Source organism: Clupea harengus, chromosome 25 (assembly GCF_900700415.2).
Source record: "Clupea harengus chromosome 25, Ch_v2.0.2, whole genome shotgun sequence".
NCBI lineage: Eukaryota > Metazoa > Chordata > Actinopteri > Clupeiformes > Clupeidae > Clupea > Clupea harengus.
In genome coordinates, this window is record NC_045176.1 from 4,434,319 (window position 1) to 4,456,818 (window position 22,500).

A 22,500-nucleotide genomic window follows, 5' to 3' on the forward strand; every position below is an offset into this window, starting at 1 on the left:
AACAATAGGCTTTGTAGTTTGGTGTATCACATTATTGGTGTCTGATATCTCCTTTGGGAAATATCAGGACACACACATATCTCTGATATCTCCTTTGGGAAATATCAGGACCATTTTAGTGGCCTCTATATTCCTATTGTGTGTGTGTGTGTGTCTGTGTGTGTGCGTGTGTCTGAGTGTGCGCACGTGTGTGTGTGTGTGTGTCTGTGGGTGTGTGTGTTTGTGTGTGTGTGTGTGTGTGTGTGTGTGTGTGTGTGTGTGTGTGTGTGTGCGCGTGTGGGTGTGTCTGAGATAAATATGCTCTCTGGCTGCCATGCCATTGAGCCGGGCTCTTTGGGGTGGCGGTCAGAGCGCATGTTTGGCACCCTGTAGACCCGGGTTTGAGTCCGGGTGGGGTGACCACGCTCTCCCTTCGCTACACTGAGACTGTCTGTGTATTTGTTAAATTGAGCTGAGTGGATTATTACAATAGCTTTGAAAGAGTGCACCTCCTGGCAGCTAGCACAACTAGGCCTGTCCTCTCCACCGCCTTTTATCTCAACATGGTGTCAAAAGTTCCCCCCCCATTGTTCAGTGTGTTATTTGTTTGGATTAGATTCTCCTGTGCATGTGTGTGTGTGTGAGTGTATATGTATGTGTGTGTGTGTGTGTGAGTGATAGTGTGTGTGAGTGAGAGTGTGTGTGTGTGTGTGTGTGTGTGTGTGTGTGTGTGTGTACCTCCTGCGTAGGAGTATTTATTCAGGAAAATAACTTGTTCCTGAAGTACACTAACTAAACTAAGTAAATTGTAGAGACAGAGCAGCATATTCATCTCACCTTCCATGTTTATTTTGATGTTATAGCCTCTCGAGCGCAAGCTACCCCCAGTGCCATGGCAACCAAACGTCCCTGTCCACAATAAACGCATGTTCACAAAGAGTGTCCCCTTCCTAACATTAGATGGAATGTTGGAGAAGTAACGCTGGCATCGCGATGTAAAAAGGATGAAATAACAATCACAAAATTTAAGGCACCTACACTGAACAGAAGGGAAAGGCACCTATACGGTCCTGTTTAAAAGCATCGTTTTCAGTGTCGGAATACACTGTTTTAGTGTGGACAGAAGGGCTAAACAGAAAAATATTTATGCGCTTCTATATTTAGTGTGGACGGGGTCTAAGTTAGCTGTAACCTCGTGAACCAAAAGCTCTAATTCTGATTCTAACTCATCATCCATGGTGGCAGGAACACGCAGGCCCTTTCTTCCCTATTTTAGCAGCACGCTATTAACACTAATGGGCGGGGTTAGGCGCTGATTACGCGACGAGGTTCTTGTTTGATAAATACGACGCAAAATGCGGAAACACACCGTGCGCTATATGCAGTTTGGCAAAGGCGCTGATTACGCTGCGCTCGCAAATGTTGGTAAATGAGGCCCTTAGACTCAACTATGGAATCCCTACTAGATAAAATATTTGGATAGACAGCCACACGTCACCTATAATACTTCTACATACTATGTGGGCATCAACATGCATAAACACAACAGAGGAAGGTCTTTACAGGTGGGGACCCAGTTCTGCAATTCAATGCCCTTTAGTGGACAAAAACGATATGGCACCTGTAGCGAGATAGACCTCACCCGGCCTTGACCCCTGGTCTACAAGGTAAAAAAAAACATGCACCCTGACCACAATAGCAAAGAGCCAGGCTGACTGATGTGGCAGTATGAATATATACTCATCCGTAGTGACGGCACTCCATCACTCTGGTACTACTGGTACCCACTTTCTGATGAGGCCAGTACTTTATTTTACCTTTAATTACCTTAATTGAAAAAAAATCATAAACACTGAATAATCTTTACAGTATAGATCATAATAAATGTAGAAAATGTTTCATTTGATAAAAATGTGATTTGAAAAAACTATAATAATCTAACAACATAAACAACATTTTGTCTGGAAGGCCTATACAGTATATGTGTATTTTCAGTGTGTTTAATTAATTCCGTCACTGTTTTGGATTGAAACCCTCCAGTCTGTCTCTGTCTCTAAACCCACATCCACTGCATTCAGTTGAGCTATGGAGTCTGGATATGGATAGACTATAAATCCCTCCACTGGACATGACTATAAACCACTACACAAGATTAACAGACAGAACAGATCGTCCAATCAGATTCAAGTGTTCTGCAATGGAATATATTGCTGTAAATATACACCCAAGTCATAAGGAAGTGACTCTTTAGTAGCCTGTTTTTCCACCGTAGAGGACAAAGGTGTTTTGAGGAGTTTGCAAAGATGCAACTTCTGAGAGCTTTGAAACCCAGCACCGTTTGTCCACATATGTACTGTAGGTAAGTATGAATATAGTGGGGAGATCAGCTGGTGTTTAGAGAGCATTAAGTTCTTCTGTTAAGGTTTGTTTTGTATAGTATATTGACAGCGCAGTTTCTCAACATCTAAACTCATTAAGCACATACTTATTGAACTAACAGTTTTGTATGTAAACTCTACCATGAAACAAGAACTTACTATTTGGAGACAAACAAGTATTTAAACAGCTGAGCTGTAAGTCTTCTGACTATTAAGTTCTTCTGTTAAGATTTGTTGTGTGTAGTATGTTGACAGCGCAGTTTCTCAACATCTAAACTCACACACGTAACACAGCAGGTACCACAAGTTCACTTCAATCGTTTGAAGGAAGGTAGGATCAGGTGAATTAATTGGATTTGTGCTTTTGATTGGCAATAGCCAAAGGCTTACAGCTCAGCTGTTTAAATACTTGTTTCTCTCCAAATAGTAAGTACTTGTTTCATGGTATAGTTTACATACAAAACTGTTAGTTCAATAAGTATGTGTATACATGGACTTTGGCACAGTCTAGGACATAGAGAAAGGCGTTTGTGAGTAGCTGGAGGTGAATATGAATGATTAACATGATCACATGCTTCTGGGGAGAGAGATGGTGACTGTCTGAGCTGCACATAGGGGGGAATGAGTGGGCTTCTTCTTGATGAGTGGAGCCTACCAGTGTAGACCTGTGTTTGTGTCACATGCCACGGGGTAGGACTTCTTAGCACAAGATTGTTTTTGATTTTCAATTTGAGTTGTTTTCTAAGTAGAATAAAATTACTTCTAAAGTATTTGCTCTTGCTGTTGTGTTGCTCAAACCGCAACCTCAAAACACACATTATAGTAGCACTTGCACTAGGCAGACTGGAGCTGAAGGCTTAGTCCCACATTGCCATTACAAGTTTACAGGGGTATCTTCTTACCTGGTAATCTTATAGTATGAATGTGTTTAGCGTCAACTGTAACAGAAGTCAAGTTTGTAAATTGCTAAAGTCCTATTGGGCAAGGAGAAGTAGGCAGGGGCGGACTGGGGGTGAAAAGTGGCCCGGGAGTTACTGTCAGACCTGCCCACTCAATACAAGGCATGCTGCCCAGTCAATGCATCGCACGTATCGACCAGTCAGTGGCCTTCTTGGAAAAATACCCATACACTTAACATTATTTTGGATGATTACAAAGAAATGACATCATCTATGTTTTTTTTTTATAACATTTGGATCCACCAATTTGCCTGGATGGACACATGGAATAAAATGATACTGGCTATTGTAACACTCCAAGGTAGATATAGTTTGCTAGATGAATATGCTTAACTCTGGGCTAGTATCAGATGGTTATACGTATAACTACAGAACCGTAAGGCATGAATGTCCACACAATAAAGAAACTGGAATCAGAGGGTAGAATTAGTATGAACTATATTGTAGAAATGAACAGAATAGAACATACGATGGGGTGTGAACATCAGTGGTATCAGTAGTGTTGCATGCTGGGTGTGTGATTGTGTGTGTGTGTAGGGGTGTTGAAGGTGCATAACAAAACAATAAGTTAAGTAACAGAACCTAATCTAACTCTGCCGGCCCGGGTGCATTATAGTCACAATAAAAAACAATATCAGTATACTCATGTGTTATTATTACCTCACTCCAATCTAATCTAGATAACATAGTAACATTGTTTATAATGTTAGTGTTGTGTGTAACACAGTGATTTTAGCATAACAAGCTAGCTGGTTAACTTATTTGACATAAGTTATTAGAAATTATAAGATTGCCCTCTTTACAACTACCACCATGGATAGCTTGCTCATCGATTGTAAGCAAGCGACTACGGCTAGCATGTTAAATTAGATAATCTCGATGATGACAACAGCGCCAGCTTGCTTATTTTACCAGATCATAACGGTCTCAATCCGCACAGCTGAGAACACTTCGGCTGTGTAATAACCCATTTTCAGGGGTTCATGAATCAGGTGGAGATCTTTTCTTACGTTGGTCTTCCGAAGTCCATAAGAACACATTTCAGAAGACACTTCAGAAAAATAAAAAAAAATAGGCACCATGAGTGTGAATACAGATCGCGACGAGTAGTATATATTTCAGTCAGTGTTTTGTATTTACTAGAGGTATGAGAGTAAATTATACATGTTCTATGAAGTATAGCTTATAGTTCGCGATGCCGGCGATGTCAGAGGGAGGGCCGGCTGGTAACGGGTGTGGGCCGGTATTTTGGACCATCTTAACCCCGTCGGCCCACTGGGGATTCCCCCGGTTTCCCCGATGGCCAGTTCGCCCCTAGAAGTAGGCTACCAGAAAACAGTATGACATGTTCTCTTTAAAAAAGGTTTTGTGAAGTCATACTTGGGCAATATCTTCGAGATTTCTGGAGATACCAGTTGATTGGTTCCTGCTACATACTGAGTACATTTTGTGTTAAATTAGCTTGCACATGCAAAACTATTTTGTTCACATAGCTGCATTTCAGTTTGACATACAGTACATTGGTAGACTTGTGTTTATAGTAACAAAATCAATAATTTAAAGTGTAGAAATCATGAAAATGCTGTAATTTGTAGTTTGACATAGATGCATTTACTTCCATCGCTGCCCTTTTGAAGTGAGTTGATAGAAAGAGTAGAACACAGAGTACATCAGAAAAAGGAAGGAGTATTGATTGAAGTATGGTATGTTTTGGTATTTTATTGAAGCTAAACATCTGTATTGCTGTTTTGAATCTTCTAAAATATAAATGAAAGATTATATATTATCTTATAATATGTTTTTGGATAGAGACTCTAAGCAGCTGTTGTAGCAAATTACTTATTGAGCACAATTAGATCATATTTTTCATGTACTGTATCTCAAACAGGAAGTGACTGCAGCTCTGCCTCCAACATGAGTCAACATAGAGACTCTGGTGGTAGACATGGAGATACAAGGTGAGGAGTGTGTGTGTGTGTGTGTGAATGTGAGAGAGTGTGTGTGTGAGTGTGTGTGTGTGTGTTTTATTTGTTTGTGTGGAACCTATCAGTTTAATTCACTACCATCTGATTTAGATTTTTGGTAAACAAGACCCTTTGTTTTTTTATCTGATCACACCTGAACATTAACATTCTGCCTTCATTTACTGAAAGATCAACATCCCAGAAAGGGAGATCAAACACGTCTGCACCCAGCTGTGTGTCCATGAAGAGTGATCGGTCAAAGGAGGACTATATCAACTTCAGTGAGGGACAAAGTCATCCAGATCCCAGGTAAGGACCGGCCTCCATCTTGAGACAGAGTTAGTCTTTTGTGCATTCTCTTTGACATTAATATATTCCTAAATGTGTGGAGAGGATATACGCTAGACCCATTCCCTGGTGTACTAATTCATTAAGCAATAAGGTACGAGATGCAGTACTGTATCATCAATCATTATTGCCTTTATTTACTGAAAGACCAACAACCCAGAAAGGGAGATCAAACACGTCCGCACCCAGCTGTGTGTCCATGAAGAGTGATCGGTCAAAGGAGGACTATATCAACTTCAGTGAGGGACAAAGTCATCCAGATCCCAGGTAAGGACAGGCCTCCATCTTGAAACAGAGTTAGTCTTTTGTGCATTCTCTTTGACATTAATATATTCCTAAATGTGTGGAGAGGATATACGCTAGACCCATTCCCTGGTGTACTAATTCATTAAGCAATAAGGTACGAGATGCAGTACTGTATCATCAATCATTATTGCCTTTATTTACTGAAAGACCAACAACCCAGAAAGGGAGATCAAACACGTCTGCACCCAGCTGTGTGTCCATGAAGAGTGATCGGTCAAAGGAGGACTATATCAACTTCAGTGAGGGACAAAGTCATCCAGATCCCAGGTAAGGACAGGCCTCCATCTTGAAACAGAGTTAGTCTTTTGTGCATTCTCTTTGACATTAATATATTCCTAAATGTGTGGAGAGGATATACGCTAGACCCATTCCCTGGTGTACTAATCAGAGGCAGTACTGTATCGTCAATAATGTACTGTTTGACGCGTAGCGGAGGGCCGACAAACCCTTGAACAGTACATTATTGACGATACAGTTCTGCCTCGAGTACCTTATTGCTTTTTTAATACGGTTGCCAGCGACATTATAAATAGTAAGTGAATAGTAGGCTGCCTACTATACACGTTGTGTATCTCATTTCAGTAGCCTAGAGAAAATAGTTCCCATCATGTTTGAACATCAAGTTTGTTAGCCTAGCACCAAAAGTTTGTTGATGATTACGGGGCGCCGTTTGTAAAATGTTGCACGTTCAAAAATCCTGCTCAGTTTTGGTACATTTAGCATTATCATATGGAAAAAAAAGCATGACAATATTCAAATGTCACTTTTTCAAGCATTTAGAGATACATGTCAGACTTGACGACAGAACATTACAATATTTACGGTAATTCATAGCTTTCAGTCACACTTCAAGGGATACCTTGCGGGCAAAAGCTAAGATGTCGACCAACAGTGGACATCGTCGAGCAGTGCAGCCTACTCAATTACGATCGCCATCAAACACAGATCATACCACAATAGCCAGACAGAGATATCTAGAAAAAAAATACATTTTGGGAACCTGTGATCCCTTTACTGCACCCGCTGATATTTGTATTTCTATAACGTCGTAGAAGTCCCTGCCTGAGCTCCAGTTTGGAGATATTTACATCTATCTAATAGAAAATCCGTCCCCCTACACACCTCAAAAACTGAAAGCCTACCAAAAGCACAGATAGTAATTACATTTTCAGAAGGGGATGGGTTCATAACGATGTCGTCTGGAAGGTGAAAACTAATAAACATCTTCATTATCAGAGCAAAGATGATTGCCATTTAATAGCTAGCTACCAGATAGCGAGCTACATGCTGTTAGCTAGCAGCCTTTAGCCTACCCAACACTGTTCTTTATCATTTGACACAATTTCCTGGTTAACACAAGTACAACCACCTGGTCTGGCGAATGACAACTGAAATTATCTTCCCAAGTATTTTCTACTGGCATTGTAGTATTACCAGTTAGATGACAAAATACAGTAGCCTAGCCTACTTGCTTAGGTACTTGTCGCAATCTCAGAGCAGAAACCGGGTAATCCAATTTTAATCGTGTTGATGCTTTGTTTCTTGACTTTATTTCTTGATCTATTCCCGTTTTAGGTAGTTATTCTGATAAATGAGGCGACCAAAACAGGGTTACTGCTTTTATTGCAAGCTCCAAAAATAAGGCTACTTTACTGCCAGCCTGAGAAAAGTTGACCCAGAAGACGTCTACAATCAGCTGGAAACAGCCGGGCTTGTCTCCTCGCCGATTTGAACAGCCAACCGAGCAACAACTGTCTGGCATTTTACTACCTATGTCAGACAATTTTAAAGCGGATATATTAAATAATCTTGAATGAAAGATGGTCAGTTCCTGTATAAATTCCAGTGGTAGACAGCTGTGGACTGTATTTCTTGCCCTCAAGCTGGTAATTCTGACGTGACGTGAAAACTATGAAAGCCAATTACCGTAAATATTGTAAGGTTCAGTCTTCAAATCTGACATGTAGACTGAACATTTAACATTTACATTTACATTTAACATTTACATTTACATTTAGCATTTACATTAACATTTACATTTAACACTTATATTTAACATTTATATATAACATTGAACATTTACGTTTATATTTAACATTTACATTTACATTTAACATTTACATTTATATATAACATTTACATTTAGATGAAACATTTATATTATTCAACAACTTTGTGTTACTGCCAAACATTATCCTTACATGAATATCTCTCTAAATGTTTGAAAAAGTGACATTTGAATATTGTTGTGCTTTTTTCCCCATATGATAATGCTAAATGTACCAAAACTGAGCAGGGTTTTAGAACGTGCAACATTTTACAAACGGCGCCCCATAGATGATTAGCTTGGAGATCGACATACATTTTTGCGTAATCTGAAAACATCCCAGGTCTCCTTGCTAGATCTCGCATTCACATTGCTTATTTTATAAAATTTTACATTAAACATGTTTGGTAACTGTCAAGCTTGAAATCAAACTTGAAATTACAACTAACGGTCGCGCAAAATCTACTGTTATTTGAGTGAGCACTGATATGGAACGCTCAGCTAAATTCAGTACATTATGGCTCAATACAGTACACCCCGTGACTCACTCTCAACCAATCAGAATGCTTGATTTCATATACCTGTATTATAATCTCATTTAAATGTCCACTAGTGTGTTGAAATCTGAGTGTGAAACTGCATGGTTGGACGCGAGAGGCTTATTTCCTTGCAAAGATGGTAAAACTCAAGGGTACTGGTGTCAGTTACTAGGAAGTGAGGTTTTAACACAGCTTTGTATTAACTGACCCTAACAGAGCGCTCACACGGTTCCGTCGGAATGCGTTGCGCCAACGGATGGCGGAGGAGGAGTCTGGTGCATGGGGTTGTGTTGATACCAGAGACGTTATAGTGAGATTGACAGGTCAACAAACCAATCACGCCACTAGCAAGCTGTTAGTCAGTAGCAAGCTAACATTAGATAGGTAACAAAGACACCTCGCAAATCCTATCAGACGTATTTTTCAGTGACAATAAAGTTTTTTTTTACATTGTACAGTGTCTATTTCTAGGTAACTTTTAAAAAATCTAAGCATAAAAAGTAAAACAAACAACATTTAGGTACAAATACGACCATCTACGGAGTTTGGTCCGCCATCTTTTTTTTTGAGCTTCCCGCTTTTCAGACGTGAGCATAAACGCGATCTGATTGGCTAGCGCCTGTGCTGTCAGTTATGCATGAAAGGCAATTCGATTGGCTGCTGCATGTGTTGCCTCTCGAAAAGTTGAACATTGTTCGACTCCTGCAGCAAGCAACGCATGAAACACAACGCAACGGAACCCAACGGAGCTACAATATAGTTCGGCAAAGGATGACGTCACCCCATTCAAAGTGAATGTGGATGCGTCAACCTTGCCGGATCAACGCATTCCAACGGCTACGTGTGGGTCCAGTGTGACAGACCTTTCACACCTAGTTTTGTAACAGCACACGACTCCTCGTCACTTTTACCTGGATCTGAGAGAAATGAGGCATCATTAAAATAAGGCAATGAAATGTTTGTCTCATACCTCACATATTACTTCTGTGCTTAGTGTTGCTGTTTGGTGCTTAAATATTTACCTGAAAATGCTTTGTTGACCAATACCTGCTGTCCTTGTATTTCCTTCAGTGTCCAACAGGAAGAACAAACAGTTCATCCATCCTTCAGCAAAGTTAATCGAAAAGAATTGTCTACTGTATTCAAGGTGCGTGTGTGTGTGTGTGTGTGTGTGTTGCCTGCTGCTTCTGTAAACTAAGTAATGATTTGTATGCGTCACAAGACCCATAATCAACAAAACCATAAGCTAATTCTCAGCCTTTCACTCAGTTTTGAATTGAACATGTGGCACCAATGATGAGACCTTGAACACTTGTGTGCCTTTTTAAGGCACTACCTTTCAAAATGCAAGGCATATTTAGTAGTTCCAAAGGAGGACATTGGTTGAGATGTTGATGAGTTGCTGTGACATGACCACAATAAGAGGCTGGGTACGGTCACACAGTGTCCTGTTATCAGGATCATTCTTGTTTTTAATACTTTTCACACAGCCTGCTATAAATATTGGGTAGATGTGTTCTAATAGAGAACACTTTGAAATGCTTTTTTGGACTGTAAGACATCTTCACAGTACTGTTAGAGCCCTCTGCACCATAAATGGCCTAGCATTTATATGTTGACTACTGAAATATTTCAGTTTTCTCTAATGAACTTTTTCTTCCCGCAAGCTGTGTTGCATTTAGTTCATTTTAGCAATGAAAATGAAAAAAGCACGCTCTCTTTTGGAAAACTGGAAAAAATACTGAAATGTGTGAAAGCACTCTGTTTGTGTACTCATATATTCAGTCTATTTTCACTGATTTCATCCGAATGAAGTGCGCTGTAACACAACTGCAAAAAGCTTTAGCGTAACAGTGTTTTAGAGGCATTCTAGTGTGTAGTAATTGATGAAAAAACTTTTCGTTTATGCAGTTTTGTGAATTGTGTTAAGCATTTTGAAAAAATTTGACAGTTTCAGAAAACGTGTGTAAGAGTTGTTAGGCAAATGTTTCATTCTGTTTCTTTCATCACTGATGTAATGATTTGATTTGCTATCAGGAGCTTGAACACAAAGTCATCACTTTCATGACGAATGAACTAAAGAGACTCAAGTCGTTCCTGACTCATGATTACCCAGAATCCCCTTGTAATGAGGAGGACTACCAGAGAGACACCAGGGATGGAGCTCTGAAGATTGCAGTGCAAATCCTGAGGAACATGAACCAGGAGATCATTGCTCAACAGCTGGAGAAATGTGAGATATTTACTCAACACTGAGTAACTGAACTTTAAAAATTGTTATTGCGGCTTGATTCAAAATGTATAGAAGACTTCAAAGATAAATCTTTATGTTCTGTATGAACTTAATTACTCCTTTAATATGTGAAATCAAATCTTGCAGGAAAAATAACAGTGAAGTTCACAATTCATGTCTATGTTTGTAATTCCTGTAAGGACAGAGAAAATTAAGAAACACTTCCCATAAGCCCTCAGTAAAACTGCCATTGACATGTCACAGATGTAATCGTAGAGGATATCATGAGTCGGTGTCCAGAAATACTATAGTATTATGTTATTATGATGGTGACTGTCAAAGGCTTCAAGTGCTTTAAGTAAAACTGCATTAACATGGTAGATGTCATGGGAGTCAGTGTCCAGATATTATAGTATCATGTTACCATTAACAATCATTTCCGATGGCTCTCAAACAGGAATATTCTGTCATAACAGTTACTAATGATGATCCCTGAACACTCATTATTATGACAAAGGCTTCAAGTGCTGCTGCAAAGTGCTCACTTCTAGGGTTGCAAAGGGGCGGAAACTTTCCATGGGAAGTTAAGCTCGGGAATTTTGACAATTGTTTTTGCAAAAGTTAGCCTATAACAGGGGACTTAAATGTAGTTGAAAACAAGACTAGGCAAGCCTAGCTTAGCTGGACCCTGGATGCAGCTAGTTGGAAACATTGTCTGGCAGAAATGTAAACCTATGACTTTCTGTTGTTTTTGAACGTCTTCATCATTACCTAACATATTGATTACTTGTTACACTGAAGCCATGTTCATTTTAATACCAAATGTATTTGTATACAGTAGGCTAACTTATTACAGCAGTGAGAGTAGGATGTATGTTTGTCCACACAAAAGTACACCATCACCTCGATTACTTGCGGCTGTTGAAGACCATAAAAAAGCGCTAGTTGGGCGACTTATCGAAAAACGCTAAAACCAGAGGCTTGAGCAGCTTAACTAAATGCTTTCATTATACATTTAGAATGGGTCTTTTTTGGGGAGGGATCATAAGGAATACATTTATTTTATTCAACATTCATGTTTTTGTTGTTCAATGAAATAATCCATTAAAGTTCTACTCACGAATGGATTAAGTAAAACATTTAATTTTTAAAATTTGTATCAGAAATGTTTGCATGCATGTCTGCTTATGACAAAACAAAAAGTAGTGTTGTCATGTTTTGTCATATATGACAAGGTAAATACAGTATAAATAACCCCAAAATGTCCAGTTTATTCCTGTTAATTCCCGTTAATTCCCATGGAAAGTTTCCAACTTTGAATATTCCCGAAATTTTGCAACCCTACTCACTTGCCCTGCATATGACAAAGTCTGCAAAGTGTTCACTTAACACACTTACATATGCCCTCCGATTGACTAAATCATATGTATTTATCTCTAGGTGGACTGTTTCCTAAATGTCAAGAAGCGCTCAAACATAGTCTAAAAGAGAAGTTTCAGAGAATATTTGAAGGTGTGCCTAAGCTAGGAAGCCCTACTCTTCTGGATAAGATCTACACAGAGCTCTACATCACAGAGGGGGAAAGTGTAGAGGTCAATACTGAACATGAGGTCAGACAGATTGAGATGGCATCTAAGAGACAAATAACAATGAGGGAAACACCAATCAAATGTACTGAGATCTTCAGGCCCTTACCTGGACAAGACAAGCTCATCAGAACTGTGCTGACAAAGGGAGTTGCTGGCATTGGAAAAACAGTCTCTGTGCAGAAATTCATTCTGGACTGGGCTAAAGGAAAAGCCAATCAGAATATTCTCTTCATATTTCCTCTTCCTTTTCGGGAGCTGAACTTGATTAAAGAGAAGAAATACACCCTTATCGATGTCATCCATCACTTCTTCTCTGAAACAGAAGACTTTGCCTTCTCCAACCAGGACAGATACAATATTGCCTTCATCTTTGATGGTCTTGATGAAAGCAGACTTCCTCTGGATTTCCAGCACAATGAATGCATCTACAATGTATCAGAACCTGCCTCAGTGGACGTCCTTCTCACAAACCTCATCAAGGGGAATCTGCTTCCCTCTGCTCTTGTGTGGATCACCTCCCGACCAGGAGCAGTCAATCAAATCCCTCCTGAGTGTGTTGACCAGGTGACAGAAGTCCGGGGTTTTAATGACCCTCAGAAGGAGGAGTACTTCAGGAAGAGAATCACAAAAAAGAAACTGGCAAAGAGAATCATCACACACCTGAAGTCTTCCAGGACCCTCTACATCATGTGTCACATTCCAGTCTTCTGTTGGATGGCAGCCACCGTTCTGGAGTACATACTGACTAAAGCAGAGAGTGGAGAGATTCCAACGTCTTTGTCTCAAATGTACACACACTTCCTGATCATACAAACCAAACACATGAGTCAGAAGTATGGAAATCGTGATGCGGATGCACTCTGGAACCTGAAGACCATTCTGTCCCTGGGCAAACTGGCTTTTCAGCAGCTGGAAAAGGGCAATCTGATCTTCTATGAGGAGGACCTGAGAGAGTGTGGCATTGATATCACAGAAGCATCAGTGCACTCCGGGATGTGTACCCAGATCTTCAGGGAGGAGGCAGGGCTGTTCCAGGGGAAGGTGTTCTGCTTTGTTCATCTGAGTATTCAGGAGTTTCTAGCAGCTTTATATGTGTTTCTGCACTTTAGCAAGAGAGAGAGCAATGTGCCTGAACAACACAACACCTCTCTGCTTTATTCACTGCTCAGTGCTAACAAACTTCTTGACATACAGCAGACTGCAGTGGATCTGGCCTTAAGGAATGAGAATGGACAGCTCGATCTTTTCCTGAGGTTTCTTCTGGGCCTCTCACTGGAGTCCAATCAGAAACTCTTACAAGATCTGCTGCCACAGACAGGATGCAGCTCACTGAACACAGAGGAAACAGTCAAATACATCAAGAAGAAGATCAGAGAAGACCCCAACCCAGAGAGATGCATCAACCTGTTCCACTGTCTGAATGAACTGAATGACCACTCTCTGGTGGAGGAGGTCAATGGCTACTTAAGGAAGGGAAAAGGAGCCAGACAGGATCTCTCTCCCTCCCAGCTGTCAGCTCTGGCCTTTGTGCAGCTGATGTCAGACCAGGAACTGGAGGAGTTTAACCTGGGGGATTATGGGGGAGGGGGATCACCTGCCAGATCAGATGTAGGTCTGATAAGGATGCTGCCCGTGGTCGAAGCATCAAGAAGTGTGAAGTGAGTATTTCAGTCTTGAGTGAGATTTTGTATTGTTATCGATTTATTGTTTAGAGTCAAAGTTACTGTAGTATGACTGAAAGTATTGTAGGGGATTCAGCATGTATAAATATAGCATCTGTTCATTAAAGCCCCACAACAGAGGAATTGGCATGGAGCTCCCCTTAAAGTAACACTATGGAGTTTCTGGAGCCGCCAGGCAGGGGGCTACTTTCTGCTGGACTAGTCAGTAGCTTATTTACTGTCTTGCTTTGTCTTGTGTTACACTTTCTTGATGTTTGACTGTGTTAGGAAAGTTGTTGGCAAGCTAGCCAACATACCTATCACAATAACATTACAAACAAGCCGACGCGAGAGCACTTATTACTAGCATCAATGTCCAAGCCTGTTATAACAAGCTTGCTAACATCGCTAATGAGATGTCTTGCTAGCGGCTAAACTTTGCTTACTTTATTTATGACAAACTAGCGAGTCAACAACTTTCCTAAAACAGTCAAACATCAAGCAAGTGCAACACAAGACAAAGCAAGACAGCAAATAAGTTACTGAATAGTCCAGCAGAAAGTAGGCAGCTCCAGAAACTCCATAGTGTTACTCTAAGGTAGTTACAGTAGTTAACGTTAACGCTGCTGCACAGCTAGTCAACTATCGCTAAATACCTTACAAAAACCTGGAATATCCTGACACTAGTGGAACTTGGGTGGCAAGCTAGCCAACATAGCTATCACAATAACATTACAAAGAAGCCAACGCGAGAGCACTTATTACTAGCATCAATATCCAAGCGTGTTATAACAAGCTTGCTAACATCGCTAAGGAGATGTCTTGCTAGCGGCTAAACCTAGTGAAACCTGTTGAAATCTGCTTACTTTTTTATGACAAACTAGCGAGTATACAGCTTTCCTAACACTGTCAAACATCAAGCAAGTGCAACACAAGACAAAGCAAGACAGCAAATAAGTTACTTACTAGCAGAAAATAGTACTCACGCCCCTCTCAAGCTGGCGGCTCCAAAAACGTACATAACGCAGTAATATGCGGACCTTGGTATGGCAATGGCACAGAGGCCATTATCCATATTAAAGGTCATCGTAGCACCAACATTTTTTTGAAGCTGTTATTTTAAAGCAGCACAACGGAAGAATTGCTAATCGCTAACGAGATTCTAGCGGCTAAACCTAGCGAAACCTGTTGAAATTTGCTTACTTTGACACTATGACAAACTAGTGAGTCAACAACTTTCCTAACACAGTCAAACATCAAGCAAGTGCAACACAAGACAACGCAAGACAGCAAATATGTTACTTACTAGTCCGGCAGGGAGTAGTATTCCAAAAACGTACATAGCGCAGTAATATGCCTACGGACCCTGGTATGGCAATGGCACAGAGGCCATTCTCCATAATAGACGTCATTGTGGCCTCCCAATTTTTTAAAGCTGTTATTTTAAGGTAAAATTGCTAATCCTAACCCTTACCCTAAAGTAAAGGCTGTAGCACTGTAGGGCTGTCAAAATTGCTCAAAAATGACATTCGAATATTCGCTTTAAAAAAACACATATATTCGAATTTCTGGTTGCGCATTAGGCACGGCAATAACAGGAAATTAATACAACGAGACATAACTACTTGTATAGGTAATTTATGTAAGGGATAATGTATTGTCCGTCGGTCATTATCCAAAAAAAAATCCCGACGGGGCGAACAGATGTTGTTTCGTCCTGAAGGGATTTATTTTTGGATAATGACCGATGGACAATACATTATCCCGCTTATTATATGGTTACTTGCCAAAAACGATAGAAGACATTCCTCCAAAATACCTCTTTTAATGATTTAGTTGCCGTTTCGTGATTTCTGCTAAGAATTTTTTTTTCTTCAAGCAAATAGCCTAGAACTTTTAAGTTTCTTGCTGACTTCAAATTACAATGAGTCTGTTACGTTACATGACCGGACTACTTGCGGAATGATATGAAAGATGTGAATTAGAAGCACAAAACCTGTTGCCAATGACAGCGGTTAATATCTTTTCGCAGCGGTGAAATACATTTACATTTACATTTAGTGATTTAGCAGACGCTTTTGTCCAAAGCGACGTACAAGGGAGAGAATAGTCAAGCTACGAGCAATATCAAGATATCAATATACGAGAAATATCCAGATATATTCACCTGCGAACGTTGGGATGGCCCGTTCAAATCAACGGTACTTTTTGGAACATTCTGAAGAGCCGTATAGCAGACAGTCGCGTCGCTGCTGCCGCAGTTTTTTTTTTACATTCCAATATTAATTTTCACATTCGAAATTCTGTTTTTAACAACTATTCGAATATATATTCGAATTTAGAATATTCGTTGACAGCCCTATAGCACTGCCACTTCAAACAGTCACAATCCTAGCACAAAGAGTTTCAAAATACTTACTGTTGATGGCTTTACAAATACTGCGTTACTTTTCATGTTTCTACAGGTACCTGCATACAATAGACATTGGATGAATGATGAAATCCATAATTTGTTTCATAATTCAGTTTCCTTTTACTGTAAACTACTCTAAATATTTGGTTGAGTGTCGAATGTGTCACTTTTGCCTAGCTAATTTCATTTTAAATAGTAAGTAACAGATTTGCTGCAGTAAAACATTTATTACCTCAACCAAGGAGGTTATGTTTTCAGTGCGGTTTGTCTGAAGACATGTTTACGCTAAAACTACCAGCCTGATTTTAATGAAACTTGGTGGAAAGGTGTAGCATGGGCCAAGGAAGAACCCGCTACAGTAAATTATGGCATAGACCTAAATTAAGAGGTGGATCCATGCTTTTGGTTTCACTTTTGCTGACGTTGCGTGATATGGCATCTGGCATTTGGCATTTGGCCTTGGCAGAGGACTACACTCTCTGAGTATCCTTGTAGTTAGCAACATGAAATTGCTTCCAGGAATCAACAAAATATTCAACAGCCATGGCCTTTAGTTCCATATGTGTAAATAATAACACAACAAAGGCAGTTTCGATAGAAACTCTTGTTGTACCTCGACCATTTTGGTATTCCCAATTATTTTGACTGTTTAGGCATTGTATCAGTGGCGGTTCTACACGGAGGCCTGGGGTGGCCCGTGCCCCCGTAGACATGTCACTGGCCACCCCTGTGGCCACCCCGTGCCGACCAAATAAAAAAAATATATACATTTATTATGATTTTACACCCGAGCGCCAAAAGCGGAACTAATGCGACGCAACGTTCTACACAGGTAAATTAAAGCGGCTCACCCAAACACTGTAGTCTTCCAGGTGTGGTGCTCGTCGTTAAATGAGAGCTCAGCAACTACTATTCATGGGTACCATGTGACGTCACTGTGTCTAAGCGCTGCCATATTTGTGTCCAACAAGGACACAGTAGTATAGCTGTGCGTCGGTCACAACCCACAGAAAGTTAAAATGCCCGGGATACGTTTTGCTGTTGGATATGATAACTGTCGCCAAAGAAACCCAGATATACTATTTCGTTCTATTCCAAAAGATTTAGGGAATGACTGACCTGTTGTGAAATGTAGCACGTTGATACAATCGTGAATAATTACTGTGACTTATTAAAGCTAAACTCTCCTGAGCAAGCTAGAGTGCTAATAGCTAGCTTGCCCTTTACTAAAGGCTTTAGCTACAACTCGTCAACCCATATTGGCACTCTTAACCATAGACATATATATGTCTATGCTCTTAACCACCACTAAAATAACACGGTTGATAATCGCTGAAAAATCGCTTTTACATGACCTGAGATCACTATTTCTTGTCTCCAGATAACATATCTTGGTGTCGTTCACCCATCCTGCAACTGCATATTGATAGGCATTTGTAGCCTACTCTTGAAATATCCGGTGTATGGGGATGGATTATGTACAAGATAAATGTAAATGTCGGGGAAAGAAAGTTGGGGCAGACTCTTTGCAGACTTTAAGGGACAAAATAAAGTTGAAGTTAAAAAATATGGATCGCAGCCAATAATCAATAATCAGCTACAGCTCTCTAGCTTGCTCAGGAGAGTTTAGATTTGATAAAACACAGTAATTATTCACGATTGTATCAACGCCAAAAACAAATCCTAAAGGACACATCACATAAAAAAAGCAAATGCTTAGATTTTAGTATGAATAGCAGTGGCGATTTTAGCCTGAAATTTCTGGTGGGGCAATTTTGTATGACGATATGTTCGTTGTCATGACTAATCAACCACTAGAATTAGAAAATACTACATTTAAAAAGTCTAAATGTGAAGAAACTATAAACAGAAAACAATACTATTATAATATCATTATTATAATTATTATATTATTAAATATGACTGTTGAGGTGAAATGAACATTTCGGTTGACTGTGCTTAAAAAACTGCAAGTCCCACAATGCACCACTAGCAGGCCAGTGCAGCCTGCTCATTATTTTAAGTGGGAGCACCTGAGAAGGAAAGGAGGTCTCAGTAAACACTCCAGCAAACATTTCAGCAGAGAGAGAGACACACGAAAAGGATCTACTCGTGGTGCAACCAAAGAAGCCACTGGTACAGTAACTTGTTGAGTTTTATTGCGATGATTATTTGCTGTTGAACGTGCTGTTATAATCATTGATGGTTGTATAAGTTGATTGATTTGTGTAATGATACTAACCAAGCAGCACACAGCATACAGGCAGCAGAGTTTGGCTTTTTGTTTGAGTATATTTTGTGGATTATAAATTGAACAATGATGTTTGAAGTGCTTTTCCTAAACACCTATGCTGCATACTGTTTGCAGTCATTAAACAGTCACTCTGTAATTAGTTGGGATTGTTGCAGCAATTCCAACTGTTGTAAGCCTTGGTACTGAAATTGTTTGAAATGTATTTGAATTTTTTGTATAACTTGTACTTTTTGTGTTTTTAAGGTTTTCAACCTAAATGAGCCAACCAGTAAAAGAAATAAAAATCATTCTGAGTTGGAACGAGTTGTCCCGTGCGTCCTTTGGGATTAATGCACCAGGCCGTTTTCAAGTTGGGCCAGAGAGTAGTCAGAAAACACCTGAGAACTTGACAGTTGAAAACCAAGCGAAGCAGCCTGGACTGAGGATAAACGGCTTCAGACATCCAGAGACAAGCTGTTGACGCAGAGGGAATCAAGATGGCAGAAGACGCGCTGGGGAAGACGGTCAAGGAGCTCAAAAGAGAGAGGACCACTGCAAAAAGCAGCTTCACCAGACAGGCCAACTTCATTTCCAGAGGGGTAAGCAGCATGCTTGAAGCAGAGTTAAAGGAGGAGTTCATTAAACTCTCACACTGTTTTAGACAACTGCTTGATGCCAATGATGACTGCAGGATTGGACTACTGGCTGACATTAAAAAGCCAGAGGAGGAGGAGGAAGAAGAAGTAGTGCTTGAAAAGCAGCAAGAGCGTGACATTAAGAGGACAGAAAATGAAGCTGAAACTAAATTTGAAGAAGTAAAAGATACTGTCCAGACGAACCTGTGGTCAAGGTATGGAAAAAATGAACTCGAAATGGCAATCTTAGAAGCAGAAAATGCCTTTGATCAAGCAAATGGTGTAGTTGTGGAAAGTACTAATGTGGAGTGCTATGAAGTGCACCTGACCCTCTTACTGAAGCGGCTAAAGGAGCTCACTCCTGTGATGTCAGCTTGGGAGCGATGGATCCCTGCGTTATCAAAGGATGAGCTAGACAACAGAGTCAAGAATCTGAGAACGGCTAGCAACAGGCTTGAACATAGAAAAGCTGAATTCGTCACTGCACGTAGAATTGCAGAACAAACACTAGCCGCAGAAGCTTCAGGAGCTGGGAGGGGGAGAGCACTGCCCACACCAGCCACACCAATTGTGAAGATCAAGCCAACCACTCTGCCCATCTTCAATGGATGCAAAAGAGAATACCACAGATGGAGGAAAGACTGGGAGAGCCTACAAAGGCAAGGAGAGCCAACTGGATCACCTGAAGTCAAGAAAATTCAGCTCCTGGGTAGTGTGGAGGACAAGATTTCAAAGAACCTCAGACTTTCAACCTACAACACTGCTGAGGATATATTCCGAGTCATGGAGAACAGGTATGGAAACAAGTCAACCATCGCAATAGAAATCCTTGAGGAGCTGGAGAAGATGCCACATGTGAGGGGGAACCAGCCAAGGAAAGTCATTGACCTCATACAGTCTGTGGAGAGGGCCCTAGCAGATCTCACAGAGCTGGGAAACTCCGGAGCCATGAATAACCCACTGGTAATAAAATCTATTGAGAGTAAGTTACCTGACTTTATATTAAGAGACTGGTTAAAGTTTATGGTCGACCCGGCAAATGATGTCACTTCAGACAACCACTTTGGCATGCTCTTAAAATTCCTAAAAAACCAGGAAGAAATCCTAGAGAGGCTTGAACAGCTAAGGACTGTGGAGAAGATGGAGAAATCAGACCATCCAGAAAATAGATATGAGCGAAAATATGCTTCAACAAGAACCACAGAGAAAGGAGAGCTGGAGGATGTGTGTGGTGTGTGTGGTGATAGTGGACACAAAAACAAAATCTTCTTCTGTAGGAAGTTTAAATGGCTGAAGCTACCTGAAAAGAGATCTGTCTTAGAAAAGCTGGGAGCGTGCATAAAATGTCTTGGATGCCATGATGACGATGGATATTGCAGAGATACCTTCCTATGCAGAAATAAAGACTGTAAAGAGGGAGGAGGCACCCCAGACCACCATTACTTTCTCTGCCCAAAAGGAGAACTAAAAATGGGTGAGGAACAGAGTGGAAAAGGCAGCAGAGGTAAAAGCAAGCTAACAGAAGAACAAGAGGAGTTCTTGTCTGAACTTTCCCCAGAACTAGCAGAACAGTGCAAAAAGGCTTTCACCAGCAAAACCGCAGTTACCAGCAATGCTAAAGACCAGTCAGAGCTTTTAGAGAAAAAGGGGCTGTCTGAACTTCCTGTCATCATGATGCTGATGAAGGTCACTGCAAATGCAGGGCAGAAGATTGGGACTCTGGTTGACCTTGGATCTGACACTAACTACATTACCCATAAGGCTGCTGACAGGCTGAGGTTACAAAGTGAGAAGATAACCTTAGTTGTGCACGGGGTTGGTGGAATGACCATGAAGGTGAACACTAAAAGATATGTGCTCAAAGTCAGAGTCAAAACTCCTCGAGGAACAGAGAGGGCACATGAACTTGTCTGCTACGGCCTGGATGAAATTGCCAAAGTGCACAAAGTGATTGAACCTAGGAAGTTGCAGAAATTCTTCCCAGAGGTCGAGCTTGAGGAATTGAGAAGGCCAAAAGAAGTTGAACTCCTCATTAGCCACCGAGAGGGAAGACTCGCTCCGCAGAGGCTGAGAGTTGTAGGAGATCTTGTCTTGTGGGAAAGTCCATTGGGTAAGACAGTGGGCGGAGCACACCCCGACTTGTTTGAGGAAGTAAAAGTGGCAGCACACGAGTCCAAAACACACTTTGCTCGCTCCATGAGGACAGCTGCTGTCAAGTATGAGGAAATCCTCAGGAGTTCAACAACTGAGGCATCCCAGTTACAACAGAGGTGGAAAGGACCAGAGTGGTACGTAAGCCGTCTGGTGGCACCAAACCGTCATTCAACTCAATCTGCAGGTGAAGCAGGGAAAAAGAAGATGAGTGATGGCAAGGATTTTCTCAAACAGGAGGTGAGACCAGGGACGCCTAACCCGCTGACTATTAGGGGACTCCTAAGCCAAGTAGCTGGACTGTACGACCCAGTTGGCTTAGTTACACCTGCCAAACAGAAAGGGGCAATCCTTTTCAGGAAAGCGTTCAAGGAAGGTAGAGGCGGTAAGCTGACCACGTGGCAGAATGGACCAGACCTCCTGAAGTGGCCAGTAGACAAGTGGCCTAAAAAGTCTGCTGGAGAGGTTGCAGCTAATGCCAGGGAGAGTGTAAACAAACTCCAGAGGAAGGCATGCACAGCTGTAGTGACAAGAGCTCAAGCAAAAATTGTCCAGAAAATTGTCCCGCAGACCCGTCAGGAGAGCCTAAGAGATGAAATTCCAGAGGAAAGAACTGCATCAAACCCAAGTCCTCCTCTTCCAAAAAGGAAACCTGCTGGCTGGGTAATCAAAAATCTTCTGGAAGTGAGGAACTTCAGTAGGTTGTCCAAACTGGTCAAGGTCATCGGCTGGGTGGGGCGAGCTGCACATAGGTGGCGCGAGAAGAAGGGCCAGACCAGAGGTCAGTCAAAGTGGGAGGCAATGCCACTCAAGAAAAGGACCAAGGGAGTGGCTGGGACCCTTCTCAAAATGAGGAAAAAAGCCTGGGTGAGTGAATTCACAACCATGGACCTGTTCGGCCCTTATGAAGTGAAGAAAAAAGTGAGACGCAAAGTGTGGGGAATTGTGTTATGTTGCATGGCCTCCAGAGCCATACACACTGATGTGGTGAGTGACCAGTCATCAGAAGGATTCCCGCTGGCATACTAGAGGTTCACTTCACCTAGGGGACTCACTCAGGAAACT

General features: G+C 41.1%; 2 protein-coding genes across 8 annotated transcripts in view; both read left to right on the top strand.

The window, feature by feature from the left end:
- The first annotated feature begins 2,172 nt into the window (after positions 1 to 2,172).
- The window catches only part of LOC105891280 (NACHT, LRR and PYD domains-containing protein 3-like), a 27,168-nt gene continuing 6,840 nt past the window's right edge, over positions 2,173 to 22,500 (top strand). For 2 of the 7 annotated variants that reach the window (XM_031562822.2, XM_031562829.2), the window contains exons 1-8: positions 2,175 to 2,338; positions 5,205 to 5,274; positions 5,470 to 5,589; positions 5,776 to 5,895; positions 6,082 to 6,201; positions 9,592 to 9,667; positions 10,558 to 10,753; positions 12,194 to 14,000. In XM_031562822.2, coding sequence (XP_031418682.1) covers positions 5,231 to 5,274; positions 5,470 to 5,589; positions 5,776 to 5,895; positions 6,082 to 6,201; positions 9,592 to 9,667; positions 10,558 to 10,753; positions 12,194 to 14,000 — 2,483 coding nt within the window. In that variant the 5' untranslated portion in view covers positions 2,175 to 2,338; positions 5,205 to 5,230. Of the gene's footprint in view, positions 2,339 to 5,200; positions 5,275 to 5,469; positions 5,590 to 5,775; positions 5,896 to 6,081; positions 6,202 to 9,591; positions 9,668 to 10,557; positions 10,754 to 12,193; positions 14,001 to 22,500 lie in introns of all 7 variants that reach the window. The other 5 variants (XM_031562827.2, XM_031562824.2, XM_031562828.1 and 2 more) reach the window with 5 other exon arrangements.
- The window catches only part of LOC116219513, a 4,410-nt gene continuing 254 nt past the window's right edge, over positions 18,345 to 22,500 (top strand). The window contains exons 1-2 of the mRNA XM_031562830.2: positions 18,345 to 18,552; positions 18,914 to 22,500. The exon at positions 18,914 to 22,500 is cut by the window's right edge and continues 254 nt beyond it. Of these exons, the coding sequence (XP_031418690.1) occupies positions 19,147 to 22,464 (3,318 nt within the window). The 5' untranslated portion in view covers positions 18,345 to 18,552; positions 18,914 to 19,146 and the 3' untranslated portion in view covers positions 22,465 to 22,500. The remainder of the gene's footprint in view (positions 18,553 to 18,913) is intronic.